Source organism: Clarias gariepinus, chromosome 10 (genome assembly GCF_024256425.1).
Source record: "Clarias gariepinus isolate MV-2021 ecotype Netherlands chromosome 10, CGAR_prim_01v2, whole genome shotgun sequence".
Lineage (NCBI taxonomy): Eukaryota > Metazoa > Chordata > Actinopteri > Siluriformes > Clariidae > Clarias > Clarias gariepinus.
The window spans coordinates 18628935-18645345 of NC_071109.1; the positions used below are offsets into that span (position 1 = coordinate 18628935).

General features: G+C 37.4%; 1 protein-coding gene across 5 annotated transcripts in view; it reads left to right on the forward strand.

Annotated features, from left to right (window-relative positions):
• atp11c (ATPase phospholipid transporting 11C) overlaps positions 1 to 15954 on the forward strand; it is a 70912-nt gene extending 54958 nt beyond the window's left edge. Inside the window, exons 19-31 of one of the 5 annotated variants that reach the window (XM_053505765.1) lie at positions 207 to 473; positions 771 to 948; positions 1080 to 1182; positions 2001 to 2146; positions 2234 to 2293; positions 2611 to 2738; positions 4616 to 4751; positions 4861 to 4926; positions 5025 to 5128; positions 5436 to 5592; positions 10343 to 10442; positions 11190 to 11221; positions 13795 to 15954. In XM_053505765.1, coding sequence (XP_053361740.1) covers positions 207 to 473; positions 771 to 948; positions 1080 to 1182; positions 2001 to 2146; positions 2234 to 2293; positions 2611 to 2738; positions 4616 to 4751; positions 4861 to 4926; positions 5025 to 5128; positions 5436 to 5592; positions 10343 to 10438 — 1441 coding nt within the window. In that variant the 3' untranslated portion in view covers positions 10439 to 10442; positions 11190 to 11221; positions 13795 to 15954. Of the gene's footprint in view, positions 1 to 206; positions 474 to 770; positions 949 to 1079; positions 1183 to 2000; positions 2147 to 2233; positions 2294 to 2610; positions 2739 to 4615; positions 4752 to 4860; positions 4927 to 5024; positions 5129 to 5435; positions 5593 to 6429; positions 7718 to 10342; positions 10443 to 11189; positions 11222 to 13794 lie in introns of those variants that run through there. The other 4 variants (XM_053505766.1, XM_053505768.1, XM_053505769.1 and 1 more) reach the window with 4 other exon arrangements.
• The last annotated feature ends 457 nt before the right edge of the window (positions 15955 to 16411 follow it).

The window sequence follows — 16411 nt, forward strand, 5'->3', positions numbered from 1 at the left end:
TTTTATTATGCAAATATACATTTTCTTCACTTTGAGAGAACAAAGGCGTAGAGCCTTTGAAAGTTATGCTTTTTACACTTCAGTATATACAGCCAAAATACAGCATTTGATTCCTCAAATATGCTTTGTGGCTCCAAAAATATATTATATGTAAATATAATAATAATGTAATATATAAAGAATATTTTTTTTTTGTTATCTCTCAGATTGCAGGAAGAGGCTGCAGAGACAATGGAAGCCCTACATGAAGCTGGGATGAAAGTGTGGGTTCTCACTGGTGACAAGATGGAGACGGCCAAGTCCACATGCTACGCTTGTAGGCTGTTTCGGAGCGGCACACAGCTGCTGGAGCTGACAGTGCGCACACTGGAGGAAGAAGGAAAAAGTCGTGAGCAAAGACTCCATGAGCTCCTTCTGGATTACCACAGGACAGCCGTGCAGGACGCAGCGCCTGTCAAAGCTGGAATCACTAGGTCTGCAGTCTTGTTAATTACATCCCGCTTTAAACTTACTTTTATTGTAGATCTGTATGCGCTGCAACCAAAAGAATTAGGCTGTTAATCGTAATTTAAACAGATAGCCCATAGCAGTTTAATTTATGGAAAGATGAGATAAAACAATTTCTCCCTGTAAATAATCTTATTTTCTATTTATTTCTTTTTTTATTACTATTTGATTAATTATGCCCTTTGTCCAGATGCTGTATTCAAGAAGGAAGGTATTTTTGGAACTTTGTTAACCTGGTATATGTGTGTGTGTGTGTCTATCAGGAGCTGGTCCACGGCCAGTCAGGAGTATGGCTTCATCATAGATGGCGCCACACTGTCTTTAGTGATGAACAACTCTCCTGATGCAAACTCCAGTAGCTACGAGAGCCTCTTCCTACAGATCTGCCAGAACTGCACGGCTGTGCTCTGCTGCCGCATGGCACCACTGCAGAAGGCGCAGGTCAGACACGTTGCGCGGACCGTACATGCATTTCACAGACGGCATGCAGAGTCTGTTATATGGATCTTTATTTGGAGAATGTTGAAAATTCTTCTTTTATGTTTATAATATATTTATATTAAATGCTGTAGATAGTGAAAATGGTGAAAAATTCTAAGGGATCTCCCATCACCCTGTCCATTGGAGATGGTGCGAATGATGTCAGTATGATCCTGGAGGCTCATGTGGGCATTGGTAAGTTCACTAGCTAAGGAGAATAGACTTTCTGTCCTTGGCTGTAGATGATTTATTAGTAGTTGACTGTGCAAAACAGAAATGAAAGATATATCAGCACCTTTAACATATTGGAAATGTTACAATAAAAAGCTCCGTTGTACGAGGTCATCCACACGCCGATTGTATTAAAAGTTCAGTTGGCACCAGAGTTGTGATATTGCATTACAAATTTTTTTTTTTAAACTTAATTTAATCAAATTCTATAGCAAAATGAGCTGCTCATTTTGACTCACTCTTGTTTGATTATTTAAGGTTATACTAATGCATTTAATTAACAGTTTAGCTCTCCCAACTTTGTTACTTTATGCTACCTCCCATACTGTACTTCAGCTTTGTTAAAGTGTTTACTGGCAACCAAGACTGGGCATATGCTGGCCGTGCTATCTAATGCATTTTATCATTTAACGACTCCTGAGATTTATCTAGTCTAGTTGTGTATGTATGAAGGCAGACCTTTTTAAAATAGGGTGGACAAGCTAGACCCAATTACTTTGTTGTTGAAACAGTCCATATTTGGGTCAAATGTTAATTTGGATATGTATGAAACATTAAGTTATTTTGAATGGCCTTAGTAGGAGTCATATAAAGCACACAACTAAGTACGATTAATTTTTTGCCTATGGGCTGTCTTTAAGATAGTGCTGGATCACAGCATTAATGATATTCAATATTACAGAACTCCTTCTTGTAATATAATCTTAATGTAGGGTTTCATCAATAGTGCACAGGCTTCTGAAAAAGTTCCGAGTTTGATTTGCTTTCTTCTTTTCTTGAAGGTATAAAGGGTAAAGAGGGGCGGCAGGCAGTCAGAAACAGTGACTATGCCATACCTAAACTGAAACACTTAAAAAAGCTATTGCTGGTGCATGGCCACCTCTACTACGTCCGCATCGCCCACCTCGTGCAGTACTTCTTCTATAAGGTAGAAAAAGAAATGTACATCATGGTTTATATTTTTGGCCTGAGCAAATTGTAAATTTATATGCATTGTTTCTTTTTTTTTTCTCAGAACCTCTGTTTCATTTTACCTCAGTTCCTGTACCAGTTTTTCTGTGGCTGCTCTCAACAGGTAGGCACGCTGAGAAACGCCACTTCCTGTCTATATTTCCTCCCCTGGCCCCTTGAGGTTATGGTGTGATGGTTTGTAATGCATTCGGACTGCTTTAAGAGCACTAGAATACTTTAATGTTTTTATAATGCATTCTGTTTTCTCAAAAAACAAGAACAACACTGCAATGGTTGACTTAAACACGTGGCCACACAGCCAGGGTCTTCACTCTTGCTGTTGTCTTGGCTTTGTTCGTTCATAGTATTATTTGCATGTGCACACTTTCCTTTGTGTATTAATCCTGAATGTTCTGTCCCTGTCATCCCTGCCCTCTCTAGCCCCTGTATGACGCAGCCTATTTGACGATGTACAACATTTGCTTTACCTCGATGCCTATCTTGGCATACAGCTTGCTGGAGCAGCATATAGCAATTGAGGTCCTGCTACAGAGTGCAAATCTTTACAAGTAAGGCACAGAATGTTTGCTTCTTCTGTACTACTGTCAATATTAATATAGTGTTTTATGGTTGTAGTGTAATAGTACAGCATAGTAGTACTTACCAGCTTGTAGCAGTGTGTTGTTGCCACTTAAGCTCAAACAAGCTGTCACATACAGAAAAGTTGAGAATGACACAAACATTAATTTTTATAAAGTCTGCTGCTTCAATGTTTTTTATCAGATGCTACTAGGGTATACTAAAGTATAATTCAAAGCAAGAGTGAAACATGTTTTTTTTTGGAGGGAGTGGCTTCTTTGCTGCCCTTCTTAAAATTTATAGGCTACCATCAGTCCTGTGCTACTGTATGCCAGCAGTAAAGCCATTTATGTGTGGGGTCGCTTTTCAGCGATTTTACGTAAGAACACAGCCATGAAGTAAGACTGGTACAAAAACATCCTTCTAGAGCAACTTCTCCCAACTGCCCAAGAACAGTTTGGTGACGAACAATGCCTTTTCCAACATGATGGAGTTTCTTGCCATAAGGCAAAAGTTTTGACTAAGTGGTTTTGGGAAAAAACATTGAAAACTTTGGGCCTTGATTGGATGTGGCCCAGAAGTTGAATAAATTAAATAAATGTTTTGTTTTTTTAAAAAGGGTCTCGTAGGCCAAAAAAAACAAAAAAAAAATACAGCACAGATTAATAAGATCACGTGTTTTCATGGTTATTTTTGGTTGTTTCTTTGACAAAACAATATTTTTAATAATAATAACATCTGCTGCATTTACTCAGTACACCGTTCTGGGGCTACCACTCCTGTACATGTGTATTCTTCTAGCGCGAGAGGGAACTGTCCCGGGTGCATCAGATCAGCAAATATACTTGGGCGGTTGTCAGTATATTCTATATGTGGGGAAACACTGAGCTTGCATCAGTATCATCTCACTGATGCACTTGTCCCTGAATGAGCACAAATCCCCACAGTCACGTTTCTAGTTGTGAATATCTAGAGGAAATCTTTTTCCTCTGAGTAAGTCAAGGCTGTTACAGCGGCAAATACAGTAGGGGACCAACACTGTATATGTAACACTGTAACCATAGTTTCAGTAAGGAATGTTTACTCTGATGGCCCTTTATTACTCTTTATTTTCTGCTCAAGTAGTCAATGGTCAGAAACAGAAAGTAGAGCAGATCTTAGTTGAGGGTGTTTACCTGCAAAATTCTCAGTTGAACCGTATTGAATTGATCCCAATTTATTGTCAGACAGCTTATAAAATAATGTTCAATTTAACTTATCCCAATCAGTTTTGTTTAGTTTATTTCTTGCATGATGAATATGATGAGCTTATTAAACTTGTGTACTCTGAATAGCAAGGCTAAGGCAAGACTGAACACATTTTAGGTCTGCTATATTTTTATAAGGCAAAATTGAAGAAAAATATTTTATATTTTTGTTTGTTACATTGTGTAACATTCCAATGAATTGGCAATGCAATTTAAAGTGAAAGAAACAAAACGGCAATTGTAAAATTGTAGTGTATGTGCAATCAACTGTTAACAGTTCATCTCTGCACTGAATGAAAACCGTAAAAGCCCACAATTTAATAGCTAAGCCGAAAAGTGCTCACTGAACTGGACTTTCAACTAGAACTGGTTTATCATTTCATTATAATTATAATAAGTGTTATAAATTCATCAGGTAACTCTGAATAATAAGGTACAGTTCAGTTTGTTCTGAGCTGGTCTAAATAATATCACTGTCACTTTTAATGCAAAAGTGTAATAAGGTGTTTCCGAAGGTTAGGAGCCTTTTTTTCTCGACATGATGGTATACATTTATGGTTTGCATAGCGTTCAGTTTTATTTTTTTATTCTCCAAGTTTATATCTTCATCCTTTCTCTAGGCAGATAGCAAAGAATGCTATGTTACAATGGCGCCCATTCGTCTGCTGGACCATATTGGGGCTTTTCCAGGGACTTGTCTTCTTCTTTGGTGTCAAATTTTTGTACACCAACCCAGCACTGCAGGACAATGGCCAGGTCAGTGTCATTTCTGGGTTCTTTAACAGTTCTTTAAGCTGTGTCTAGCTATGACGTGCCTATTTTATCCTCACTTTTTTGTATTTTTTATTTATTTATTTTTTGTCAGGTTTTTGGAAATTGGTCCTATGGAACAACGATTTTTACAGTCCTTGTTTTTACTGTCACACTAAAGGTTAGCACTGGAAATATCTGTTGGATTATTTATATAATTTTAGATTTGTCTTTGTATCGTGATAAAATGCACACAATTTGATCTTCTTTCTTTTTCAGCTGGCCTTGGACACACGACACTGGACGTGGATCAACCACTTTGTGATCTGGGGCTCACTGGCCTTCTATGTGTTCTTCAGCTTCTTCTGGGGAGGCATAATCTGGTAAGGGAATGTGTAAATTGTATACTTTTTAATAATTTTTTTATTTTGTAGACTGATAACTACACAAGCTAACTACCTGAGCTTTTATCATGTCTTTAAATATTATTACACTGTTCAAAATATTGCTTGAATGAAAAATTCCTCAGTAACACCAACATGATTGACATTCACAATATGTTATAGTAAATGCAGAGTTGATAATATTTGTCCATTATTATGCATGCTGAATTGTGATGTATTTTAGAATAACTGTACATGCATGCTTTAATACCACAATTCACTCATTCACTTTTCCCCTTTCTCCTAGGCCATTCCTAAAACAGCAGAGGATGTACTTTGTCTTTGCTAACCTGCTTAGCTCGGTGTCTGCCTGGCTGGTCATCATCCTCCTCATCCTCCTCAGTCTCCTTCCTGAAATTTTACTTGCGGTCCTGCGTAAGCCCAAAACCCCTCGCATTCAACAGGTACTTCCCTCTTTCTCAGTTTCCTCCTTTGATAATCCATCATCTGCATTTTATGACTTCTCTCTTATTCAACCTCTGCATATCTTTTTTTTTTTCGTTTTTTTTTCTAAACAACTTGTAGCATTCTTCATCGAATGGAATATTCTATGATCTTTGTTCAGTTTTTTTTCCATTCTTTCTCTTTATAAGCCTGCATGAGCGATCAGTTTGAAAAAGAAATGAAAAGATGTAGTCAGCTGGCGTCATGTGATTCGGAGGAAACACATGATAGTCTTTGGACCTCCCTGATTGAGTAGTATCCTTGATGCAAGAGACCCCTAGTGACGGAAGGGGGAAATAAGATACGACAAAATCAGGGGAAAAACATTTATTCAGTCAATAAATCATTTAATAAAAATAATGTTATTTGGTTTATTGCCATTGATAATATATTTTTAAAATTGTTCTGTCACACTCTAACAGAGCTCTTGGGATTTTTTGATCTGATTCCATGTGCTTTATTGCAATGAAGGTGTAAATCTCACTGCTAATATTTTACAGGTTTCTTATAAAGGATATTTTTGCACATACGGGACACTGTAGAAGAGACATGCTGTCTTTTTAGCTTGTTCTTTTATTTTTCTTTCTTTCTAATTTCCGCTTTCCCAAACTTGCCTGAAATTGTCTACTTTTGACCCCTTTCTAATTCTTTCTCTCTCTTACTTTGTCTGTTTCTTTCCCCTGTCTCATTTCTCCTCTATTTGATATTACTCTCTCTCTCTCTCTCTCTCTCTCTCTCTCCCTCTCTCTCTCTCTCTGCCCCCTCTTCTGTTCCTCTCTTGTGTTTTGGTGCTGTAGAAGAAGCAGCGGCTTCCTTCCTCTGGGACATCCACTATCTTCATGCTGTCACAGACTACCAGCACTCACAGCTTTACCTGGAGTGACTGAGGTCTCTTGGCCTTCTCTTCTTTGTGGTTGTTTGTTTTTTCCTCTTGTGTCCTGCCTGCCTGCTGTCCATACCTTGTCTTTTCCACCCATTTGTTTGGGTTTGCAGTCCAGAAAGTCTCTTGGGTTGGTGCTTGGTGCACTTGTTCCTGGTGTCTGGTGGCCTTCTTTAATGCTCAAATGCACAGGTGGTTTGTGGGTGTGTAAAGGCAATGCAAACGAATTTCATGAGTTCATACACCAGTCTTCTGTGATGGATGGATGGATGGATGTTCTTTTAAATAGTGTGCGCGCACCACAGTGTGTGAGCTCTCAGCCGGCTGTTCCCCAGTCACCTGCTTTGTCCGTGCATGCATAACTAGGTGAATGCAGCACGCGTATACACAGAATACACCTGCATGCGTGCTTAGCAGAGTCTACACTCTTATATACAACGCTACTTTCAGCTACCAAGAGTGTGTGTATTAAGTTTGTGTCTGTGATGCTGCATATTTCTGTGTGTTTATAAATGAGAAAAATACGCTGGTCTTTATATGGAACCACTTTGGTGCTACTGAGGTGGTAGAATTTACATCTGTGAGTCAGACTGTGTGTGTTCTGATTTGTTGTGAAATCTTAATTCTTTGTATTATCTTGCAAAGAGCTTCTTTTCACTGCTTTTGGAAAACAGTATCTAATATGTTTTGTTTCTACATCTATGCAACGTTCTTTTTTGGAATAACTCATCGATTCCTCATTTTTTTCCATATTAAATTGATTATTTAGATTCAATTCAGGAAATGGGAACACGTTTTAATGTAACAGGTTGCCCAAAGTTACAATTTAAAAATTGGTTGCTTATGTAACGACCTCAGCAGTAACCCAATTTCCCCTCTCTTCGTTTTCCAACCACTCAATCTTCAGCAGTGTACTAATCACTGATCATTTGTCATCATCTGTACCTGTTTCTCACTGGTTCATGCCCTAATTTATTTTCTTTATGCTTGAATAATTCATAGGTCACTCTGTAGCCTAACAAACAACAAACATTCTTTTGATAATGGTCAGGTGTAGCAACCAGACTGAAGATGAAATGGAAAAAAGTCTGTCAGTTAGCCCCGGAGAACTTTTCCTCAAGACTACATTAAAATACAACAATGTCTGTCTAAAAATATTAAGGAATATGGGGTGGTTCAAGATTTATGATAAAACTGTATTTAATAAACTATTTAAATGTCAGCACTGTGAAATGCAGTGGGGCAAAAAAGTATTTAGTCAGCCACCAATTGTGCAAGTTTTCCCACTTAAAAAGATGAGAGAGGTCTGTAATTTTCATCATAGGTATACCTCAACTATGACAAAATTAGAAAAGAAATCCAGAAAATCACATTGTAGGATTTTTAAAGAATTTATTTGCAAATTATGGTGGAAAATAAGTATTTGGTCAATAACAACATTTCATCTCAATACTTTGGTATATACCCTTTGTTGGCAATGACAGAGGTCAAATGTTTTTTGAGTCTTCACAAGGATTTCACACACTGTTGCTGGTATTTTGGCCCATTCCTCATGCAGATCTCCTCTAGAGCAGTGATGTTTTGGGGCTGTCGCTGGACAACACAGACTTTCAACTCCCTCCAAAGATTTTCTACTGTATGTGGTTGAGATCTGGAGACTGGCTAGGCCACTCCAGAACTTTAAAATGCTTCTTACAAAGCCACTCCTTCGTTGCCCGGGCGGTGTGTTAGGGATTATTGTCCTGCTGAAAGACCCAGCCATGTTTCATCTTCAATGCCCTTGCTGATGGAAGGAGGTTTTCATTTAAAATCTCACAGTACATGGCCCTATTCATTCTTTCATTTACATGGATCAGATCCTGGTCTCTTTGCAGAAAAACAGCCCCAAAGCATGATGTTTCCAACCCCATGCTTCACAGTAGGTATGGAGTTCTTTGGGTGCAACTCAGCATTCTTTCTCCTCCAAACAAGTTGAGTTTTTACCAGAAAGTTTTATTTTAATTTCATCTGGCCATATGACATTCTCCCAATCCTCTTCTGGATCATCTAAATGCTCTCTAGTAAATTTCAGAGTCGGTACTGGCTTAAGCAGGGGTACATGTCTGGCACTGCAGGATTTGAGTCCCTGGCGGCGCAGTGTGTTACTGATGGTAGCCTTTGTTACTTTGGTCCCAGCTCTCTGCAGGTCATTCACTAGGGCCCCCGTTTGGTTCTTGGATTTTTGCTCACAGTTCTTGTGATTTTTTTGACCCCACGGGGTGAGATACTGCGTGGAGCTCCAGATCAAGGGAGATTATCAGTGGTCTTGTATGTCTTCCATTTTTTAATAATTGCTCCCACAGTTGACTTCTTCACACCAAGCTGCTCACCTATTGCAGATTCACTCTTCCCAGCCTAGTGCAAGTCTACAATTTTGTTTCTGGTGATCTTTGACATCTCTTTGGTCTTGGCCATAGTGGAGTTTGGAGTGTGACTGAGGTCAGGTGTCTTTTATACTGATAACGAGTTCAAACAGATGCCACTACTACAGGTAACGAGTGGAGGACAGAGGAACCTCTTAAAGAAGAAGGTACAGGTCTGGGAGAGCCAGAAATCTTGCTTGTTTGTAGGTCACCAAATACTTATTTTACAAAGGAATTTACCAATTAATTCTTTAAAAATCCTACAATGTGATTTTCTGGATTTTTTTTTCTTATTTTGTCTCTCATAGTTGAGGTATACCTATGATTACAGGCCTCTCTCATCTTTTTAAGTGGGAGAACTTGCGCAATTGGTGGCTGACTAAATACTTTTTTGCCCCGCTGTAAGTTATAAATAGTGTAAAGAGTCATACAGTACCAGTGCAAAGTTTGGACATACCTACTCATTTAAGGATTTTTATTTATTTTGTACATTACATAATACAATATATATAATATAAACTAAATTTGTTTTATATTCTGGCCACTGTTTACATTTATGAATGCTTTGCACACTCTGCACAGCCAGCAACGCTCAGTGTGTCCAGGAATTACTTTATCACTGGTAAAAATCTTTTAATGAAGCTGGCTGAGAGTGTGCAGACCTGTCCTCACAGCAAAAGTGGCTAATTACCGTAGAAGGAGTTTGAAGAAAAAAAAATTGTATTGTCTTCGGTATTGCTCCACAATGTAGAACATACAGGAGAAAGCGAAAGTCTATAGTTAATCAATCAATGATTCTAGAAGTTTTTATTATTTATTTGCGCATCTACAACTTTGAGTTTTAGAATTTGTCAAATTCGATGCACCATGTGTCACATGAAAGAAGTTGATGTATTAGAATTTATTTGCATTAAATCATTTTAATATTGTGAGGATTTTAAATTAATTAACAGTGCATTTTACAGTTGGTAATTACATTAAAGTCCTGGCACATACATAACATACATCAACCTTCCTCCATGCAACTTATTATTGTTTGTTTAAATTAAAATTATTATTTGCTGTGTTTAATAATTAATTTAAAATAATAACAATAAATATATTTTTTTAAACTATTGTTTGCCTATATCACAAGAGACTATTTTATTATTAGTTTCTCTTACTTGCTTGTATCCATCCAGAGAATATAACAAAACATCTCAAACACAATGTAAATGCATCACAGCTAATCGTGTTTTAATTCCGACTGTTGGTTTCAGTGGTTGTAAACAGTAAAAAGGCTGTATAAAGGGTGACGTAATACGAACTATGGCATTATCATCTGTTCTGTGTGTGTGTGTATGTGTCTGTCCGTCTGTCTTGGTTAAACTTTACAAACACATATGCACATTTATTCCATGGTGTCTCACACACTCCCCACCATTTCAGAAGATGCCGGCTCACTCGGGTGTGAGGGGCAGCCAGTCTTCAGCCAGGCCTCTGCTCATGAGAACCTTTTCAGACGAGTCCAATACTGTGATATGAACAGGTACCAGACCTACCAATTACAGCCCTTTTTACTGCCCCTACGCTAACTGGGCTTTTCTACTCTCAGTGCTACCCAGTCAGTTATGTCTTCAGATAAACCGCTCATTCTAAAATAAATAAAGAAAAATTAAAAAGGCTGAAATGCTTTTTGTTCCGTTTAAAGTAAGTTATGAAATGAAATCTTGGTGAAAAATGTTGATTACAACCTTTTAGAGAATCCCTCCTTTCATAAAGTTTTTGCTTGTTCTGCTCAAACAGAAAGTAATCCCTGTGATTGGGTACATAACTAATATGTGATTGTTAACTGACTAAAACCTCTGCAGCTGTGTTGGTCTGGGAAGCCTTTCCGTGGCCAGGGTTCTTTGTGTGTGTATGTGTATGTTGTACTTGGATGTCTGGGTGTTTCATGTCATTTATAAACATACATACTTTGCAGAATTGTCTGCATGATCTTGTCTCTGTTATTGTTTAAATGTGGGGTTGAATTTGGCTTTTTTTTTTCCTCCCTCGGTTTAATTTGTGTGGTCTTGTGTGTTGCATGTGTCCTCAATGCAATTCCTAACCTGCCATCCGCATGTCATGTACTAGGTTACAGAAACATTACCATGAACTTTCTGAATGAAGTGCTGTACAAAATTTTCCTTTGTGCCTGCTTCTGAAAGTGTGCATGGTGACCGAGTCAGCTGTAGACGAGTCTGTGTGCATGGCTTACTCACCAGCATTAAATCCGCTTTTTTGTTCTTCTCAGCTGTCAGAGGACGCCCTCCTTCATGCAGACAGGTAAAGTGATGCTGTTGATGCCAGTGATCTGCTCTGAGCAGGTCTGTGTACGTTGTGCTTAATAGTTTTTCATTTCATAACAAAAAAATGGGGGGAAAAAAAAAATATATATATATTATATAGTGAATATAAAAAGTCTAAAAACCTCTTTTGAAAATGTATTTGTTCATGGAAAAAAACTGGATAAATCATGTTAATGTGTCAGTATTTAATGCAACAGAATTAGTGTAAAAAAAAAACATAAGCATTTTAAGATAGAAAAAGAATTCACTTAACAATAATAACCTGCTTTGTAATTGGGCATGTGACTGTCATCAGAATTAACCAATCACATTTAAACCCATCTTTAAAAATATGTTATTATCATAAACATACTTTCAGTGATTGAGGCTAACCCCTAATTAAGATTAGCTGTTTTCTTGACATTAATTTATCTGACTTTTGAGGCAAAGAGCGTACAAAGCATGCACAGATCTTACTGATGAAAGAATACAAAAGAATTGCTTAAACAATAGATGTACGATGGAGCACAGTAAAGGACACCGTCAACAAGTGGAGAAAATGGGGAACCACATTAGAACATCCCTCCAATATTGATAAATTGACTAAGAGGGGGCTTATCAGAGAGGCTGCGAGAAAAACAACTACAGTACATTAAATTACCTGTAGGAATCAGTAAAAACAAAAAGATAACTTCTGGCAAGGTTTGGTTCCTCTCTGCAATCTTTTGTATTCTTCACATTTCGGCTTTACCTACAATCTCTTTCTTGGTAGAACATTGTTAAATTTTGTCAAAATCCTTTGCCATATTTTGGCATATTTCTATTAGGTTTTGTTTGCCATGAATTCGTGATGGCTTATTGCCCAAATTTTGCCAATGTCTGGAGGAAGCATCATGCTATAGAGCTGTTTCTCCTCCCTGGGGGTTTGGGTTCTGTTCAAGAATAGCTTCAAATACCAGTGTCTATTTGGCTCACAACATACAGGCCTGTGTTAGACAGTTGAAGAAGGAATGGAATGACTTGAGAACTGCACAGGAGATCCTTTTACAATCTGATTAATCTAGGAAGAGTGGAATAGTGGAGGAGTAGATTACAATATCAGGATGTGCTAAACTGGTTGACTCTGGACTTTTGAAACAACTAAGTGCTATATTAGGAGGGAGTTATTGTATTGTGTTTTCAATTTTATTGGTTGCTGTATCATATTGAAGGTGAAACCAGACTTTTGATATTCACTTTAAATCCAAGGATTTTTAAATTACAATACAAAACGGAAAAACACAATGTACACAGACCTCAGCAGCACAATCTGGCTAACAAATCAATTCAAAACTCAAAATCACACTATGGTCTAATCAGTTCCAATCTCATTAGAAACAAGCTGATGTGTTTAAGTCAATGATCAACTTCATGTGGTGGTTTTCTTTGGGATGCTGGTAATAAATCTTGGGGTTTAGTAAAACACTCAAACACTCAAACACTAAAAAAATCTAGTAAGCAGCAGTTGCATGGGTGGGACTACAGTACCTTGTTGTTTGGAGAGGTCAGAGTAAAATAAGCCAGACTGGTCAAGCTGACAGGAAGAACGCAGCCACTTCAATAACCACTTTTTACAACTGTGATGGATAGAAAAACATTTAAAATGCATGTTGAACCTTGATGTAGATGTTGAGGTACAACAGTGGAAGACCAAATCCAAACCTGAAATAATGCTGAACAAGAATTAAGAATCTGTAGGTCTTATTTTATCCTTTAACTGTAAACAGTAGTATAGTACCAGTTAAACTGATATAATAGTCATTTGTAATCGGTCAGTTTTGGATATAAAATCAATTAACACCTTTAAAATTAGGTAAATTCTCAACTGTTAATGGTCTAAAAACAAAAAACAAAAACTACAAATCATTTACATTAAAGTTTATGGGCAGTTTCTGCATTACCAATGCTGCCACCTACTGGATGGTAGTATGGAGCAGATGATTTACTTACACACACACACAATTAAAAAAACTGATTATTGTTTGGTATAAGACCTGATAGTTAAACGATCCACAACCTGAGTTACACAGCATTTCAGTGTTTAATAAATAATTTAATTAGGTTTTAATAACTCTAAAACCCCGCAGGAAATGTACTGTAGCTGCTTAAGACAAAGCAGGCAATACATTTTTATGCTATTGAACTGAATAAAAAATTGCAATGCCCCAAAAAAACAACTAAAAAATAAATAAATAGAACTTTTAGTCCACCTATGATTGGCAGCTGTAGTGGTTGTTCAAGTGTACTTTTGCATTCTTGTCAATTTAAGCCAGTCTTGTTTAACCTCTCATATCAACAAAGGAATCTTTGCCTGTTTTTGTATGAAAATTTCAAGACATCAGCAGTTTCTGAAAGTCTTAAACCAGCGTGTGTGGTAGCGACACCCCTGATGTGTCAAAGTCAAGGTCACATATGTCCCCCTATTCCGATGTTTGCTGTGAACATCATCGGTGGTGGTTCAGCTCGGGAAACCCATGCTTTCGCATAAGAATGATTGATTTGTCATTTTGTGTATTTCTATTTTTATTACAGATCGCCACCATCACCACATTGTCCTACAAGCTTCTGAGAGAACGCTACTGAAGAACTACTGGCTGAGTATCCTCCTGCCTGGTCAAAAAAAAAAGAGAACAGACAAGAAATTCTGAGCAACCAAATGAACATGTATATCAAACCAACAAAGCCTTTTCATACCAGGCCTGGATCCAGCAGTCTGGCAGCACTCGAGTATTATTTTTTTCTTGCTCTTCCTTCATTCTTTATGTTATGACTTCACATTTGCACACTGTGGCGCTGGTCCTCATAGCACGTGCCACTCGTCACCCACAATCTTTCCATGAACCATGCGCCACTTCTTGCTCCTGCATGGGAACAGCTGTCACCAGAGCCACATTTCCCATCGTCCCAGCTGGTTATCCTTCCAGGGTTTTAGTTTAGCTAAGTCAGATATCCAAGATTGTGGGCTTTCTTGAACATGCTGTATTGATGGGACCTGACCCTACTGGTTTACAAAGCCTTTCACCATGCTGTGTGTCTACTTTTGTTAAGCAAGAGGTGTGAACATCTTTTCGTGTGTGTGTGTGTGTGTGTGTGTGTGTGTGTGGTCAAATCACATATTCTAATGTGTGCCATCTATTCGTTAGATTTCAGTTATAAATTCGGGTGCAAATCATAGTTTCTAATGATGCAGGGATCACTAAGACATTGGATTATGGTTTAATTGTTGATAAGTGGTTGTGTATGTCCATCAAGTGTTTGCATGGAACAAAAAAAAAGACTCCTGGGAGTGCCTGCTCTCCTCCATACCCAGTCCTGGACGTGTGATAGTGTTTTAATGCATTTTATGAAAGATAGACTGTGACAACCTTTAAATTAAAACATATTCAAACAGAGTTTAGAACATAGTGCCAGTGTTTTCTCTCCGTATTGGCACAGGATCAGTTTTCACTCTTTATTGTTTTAGCCTTCAACATAAGCATAGCATTGTCTTCTTTTTACCCTTCCTACTTTACGCTTCTTCCTACATTCCATTTCTACCTGCCTTATTTTCTATCACCATGTCGATTAGTACTGATTTTCCCTTGATGGTGTGATTTTATTTGACATATTTATTTAAGTAGTTTTAGTCACAAAGGCTCTATTTTTTATGACATGTATCTTTTTATCTTCAGGAACAGTAAGTTTAGCCTGTGTAATCCCACATGCTGGGTTAATCTGAGGTTTGAGAGCAGGAATAGCTGTTAGACCAGCGTTTCACACGTAACTCGGTTGGTTAAATATTTGAACGTGCACGAGGTCACATCTCAATACGCCCTTTAATGAAAGCTGAATGATTATTTGCATATGTATGTATTTGCTAGTAGCCCAAAGTGGGCAGTGATTTTTGGCATGTTTTTTTTTTTTTTTTTGTTGTTTTTTTTCCATTGTTGTTTGAAATTTGAAATCATTCAGATCTGGAAGGCGTTGTGCCCCGTTACGGCTTAAACCGATTTAAACCAGCTATCTGTGCATTACTGTGAGAGCAGTGGCGTGTGTTAGACCTCTGACTGTGTTATGATGCCAAGCATCTTAAGCCCAGATTTCAGTTCACCTACGAGCACTTTCTTATTCTATCATTTATTGCTGTTTTAAGAAAAGAATATACATAAAAGCTCTATGTTGCATTTTATTTCTTTTTTTATTTTATTTAATTTTAAAGATTTATGTGCAAATGTCCAGGTTACACAGCCATTTAGCAGTGCATTTTAAGATAAAGTCTTATTACTCTGAGTCATGGTGCATATACTGTACCATGTTCAGCTGTTTGTGTGTCTGTGTGTATAGAGCTCGGAATTAGAATGGGTGAATGGGACCTGCTTGCAATGTGTCAGATACCTTTAAATTACATCAGAGATGCTATTTTCACAGCTTATAACAGATTGATTGTCATAATTGCCTGAAAACAAAAAGAAATGTCGACTGTATTTTTAATGAAACTTTTTCCAAGCTATTTTGTAAGAAAATGGGGTAAAGTGTCAAAAAAAAAAAAAAAAAGGTGTAAGACTGCCTGAGGGTGAAAACTGTCAGGGTGTGGTGCTCATGACAGCCATGTCCTCTGTGTCAGGACCCTCAGACTCTTACATTCTGAGCTGAATGTACCTCTTTAACAGTCTGTTCCAAAAAAAAAACTTTATATAATAAAACTGTTTTGAAATGAAAGATCTTGTCTGTTCTGCTTTCTCTTAAATAGGTTCAAGAGATTTGATCAAATTGATTATTTTAAGCTTTAAGACTTTAAAATATGAAATAATTTCTGTTTAACATGTTTCATTGTGGTTTGTATGTAATTTTGTAGTCTTAATGCCTTAATTATTTAAATCAAGTAATCACCTTGTGATTAAGTGAAGTAAACATTTTTGTTTGTTTTTCTCACCAGTTTTGCACATTTTGCCTTTTTTATTTTTCTTTTTTTATTAAGTTGCACAATTGAACAGTTGAAAACCTGCAGGTGCATACTTAACAACTGCCCAGATTTCTGTCCCCATCAGATGGGGCTGTTAAAAATGGTAAACAGGCACTCAAATATTTCAAAGAAACTCAAATGGCTTTTGGTTAGTTTGGTCTTTGTCCAAATGTACTGTTTTGCTACTTCATTATAGCTCACTTAAAT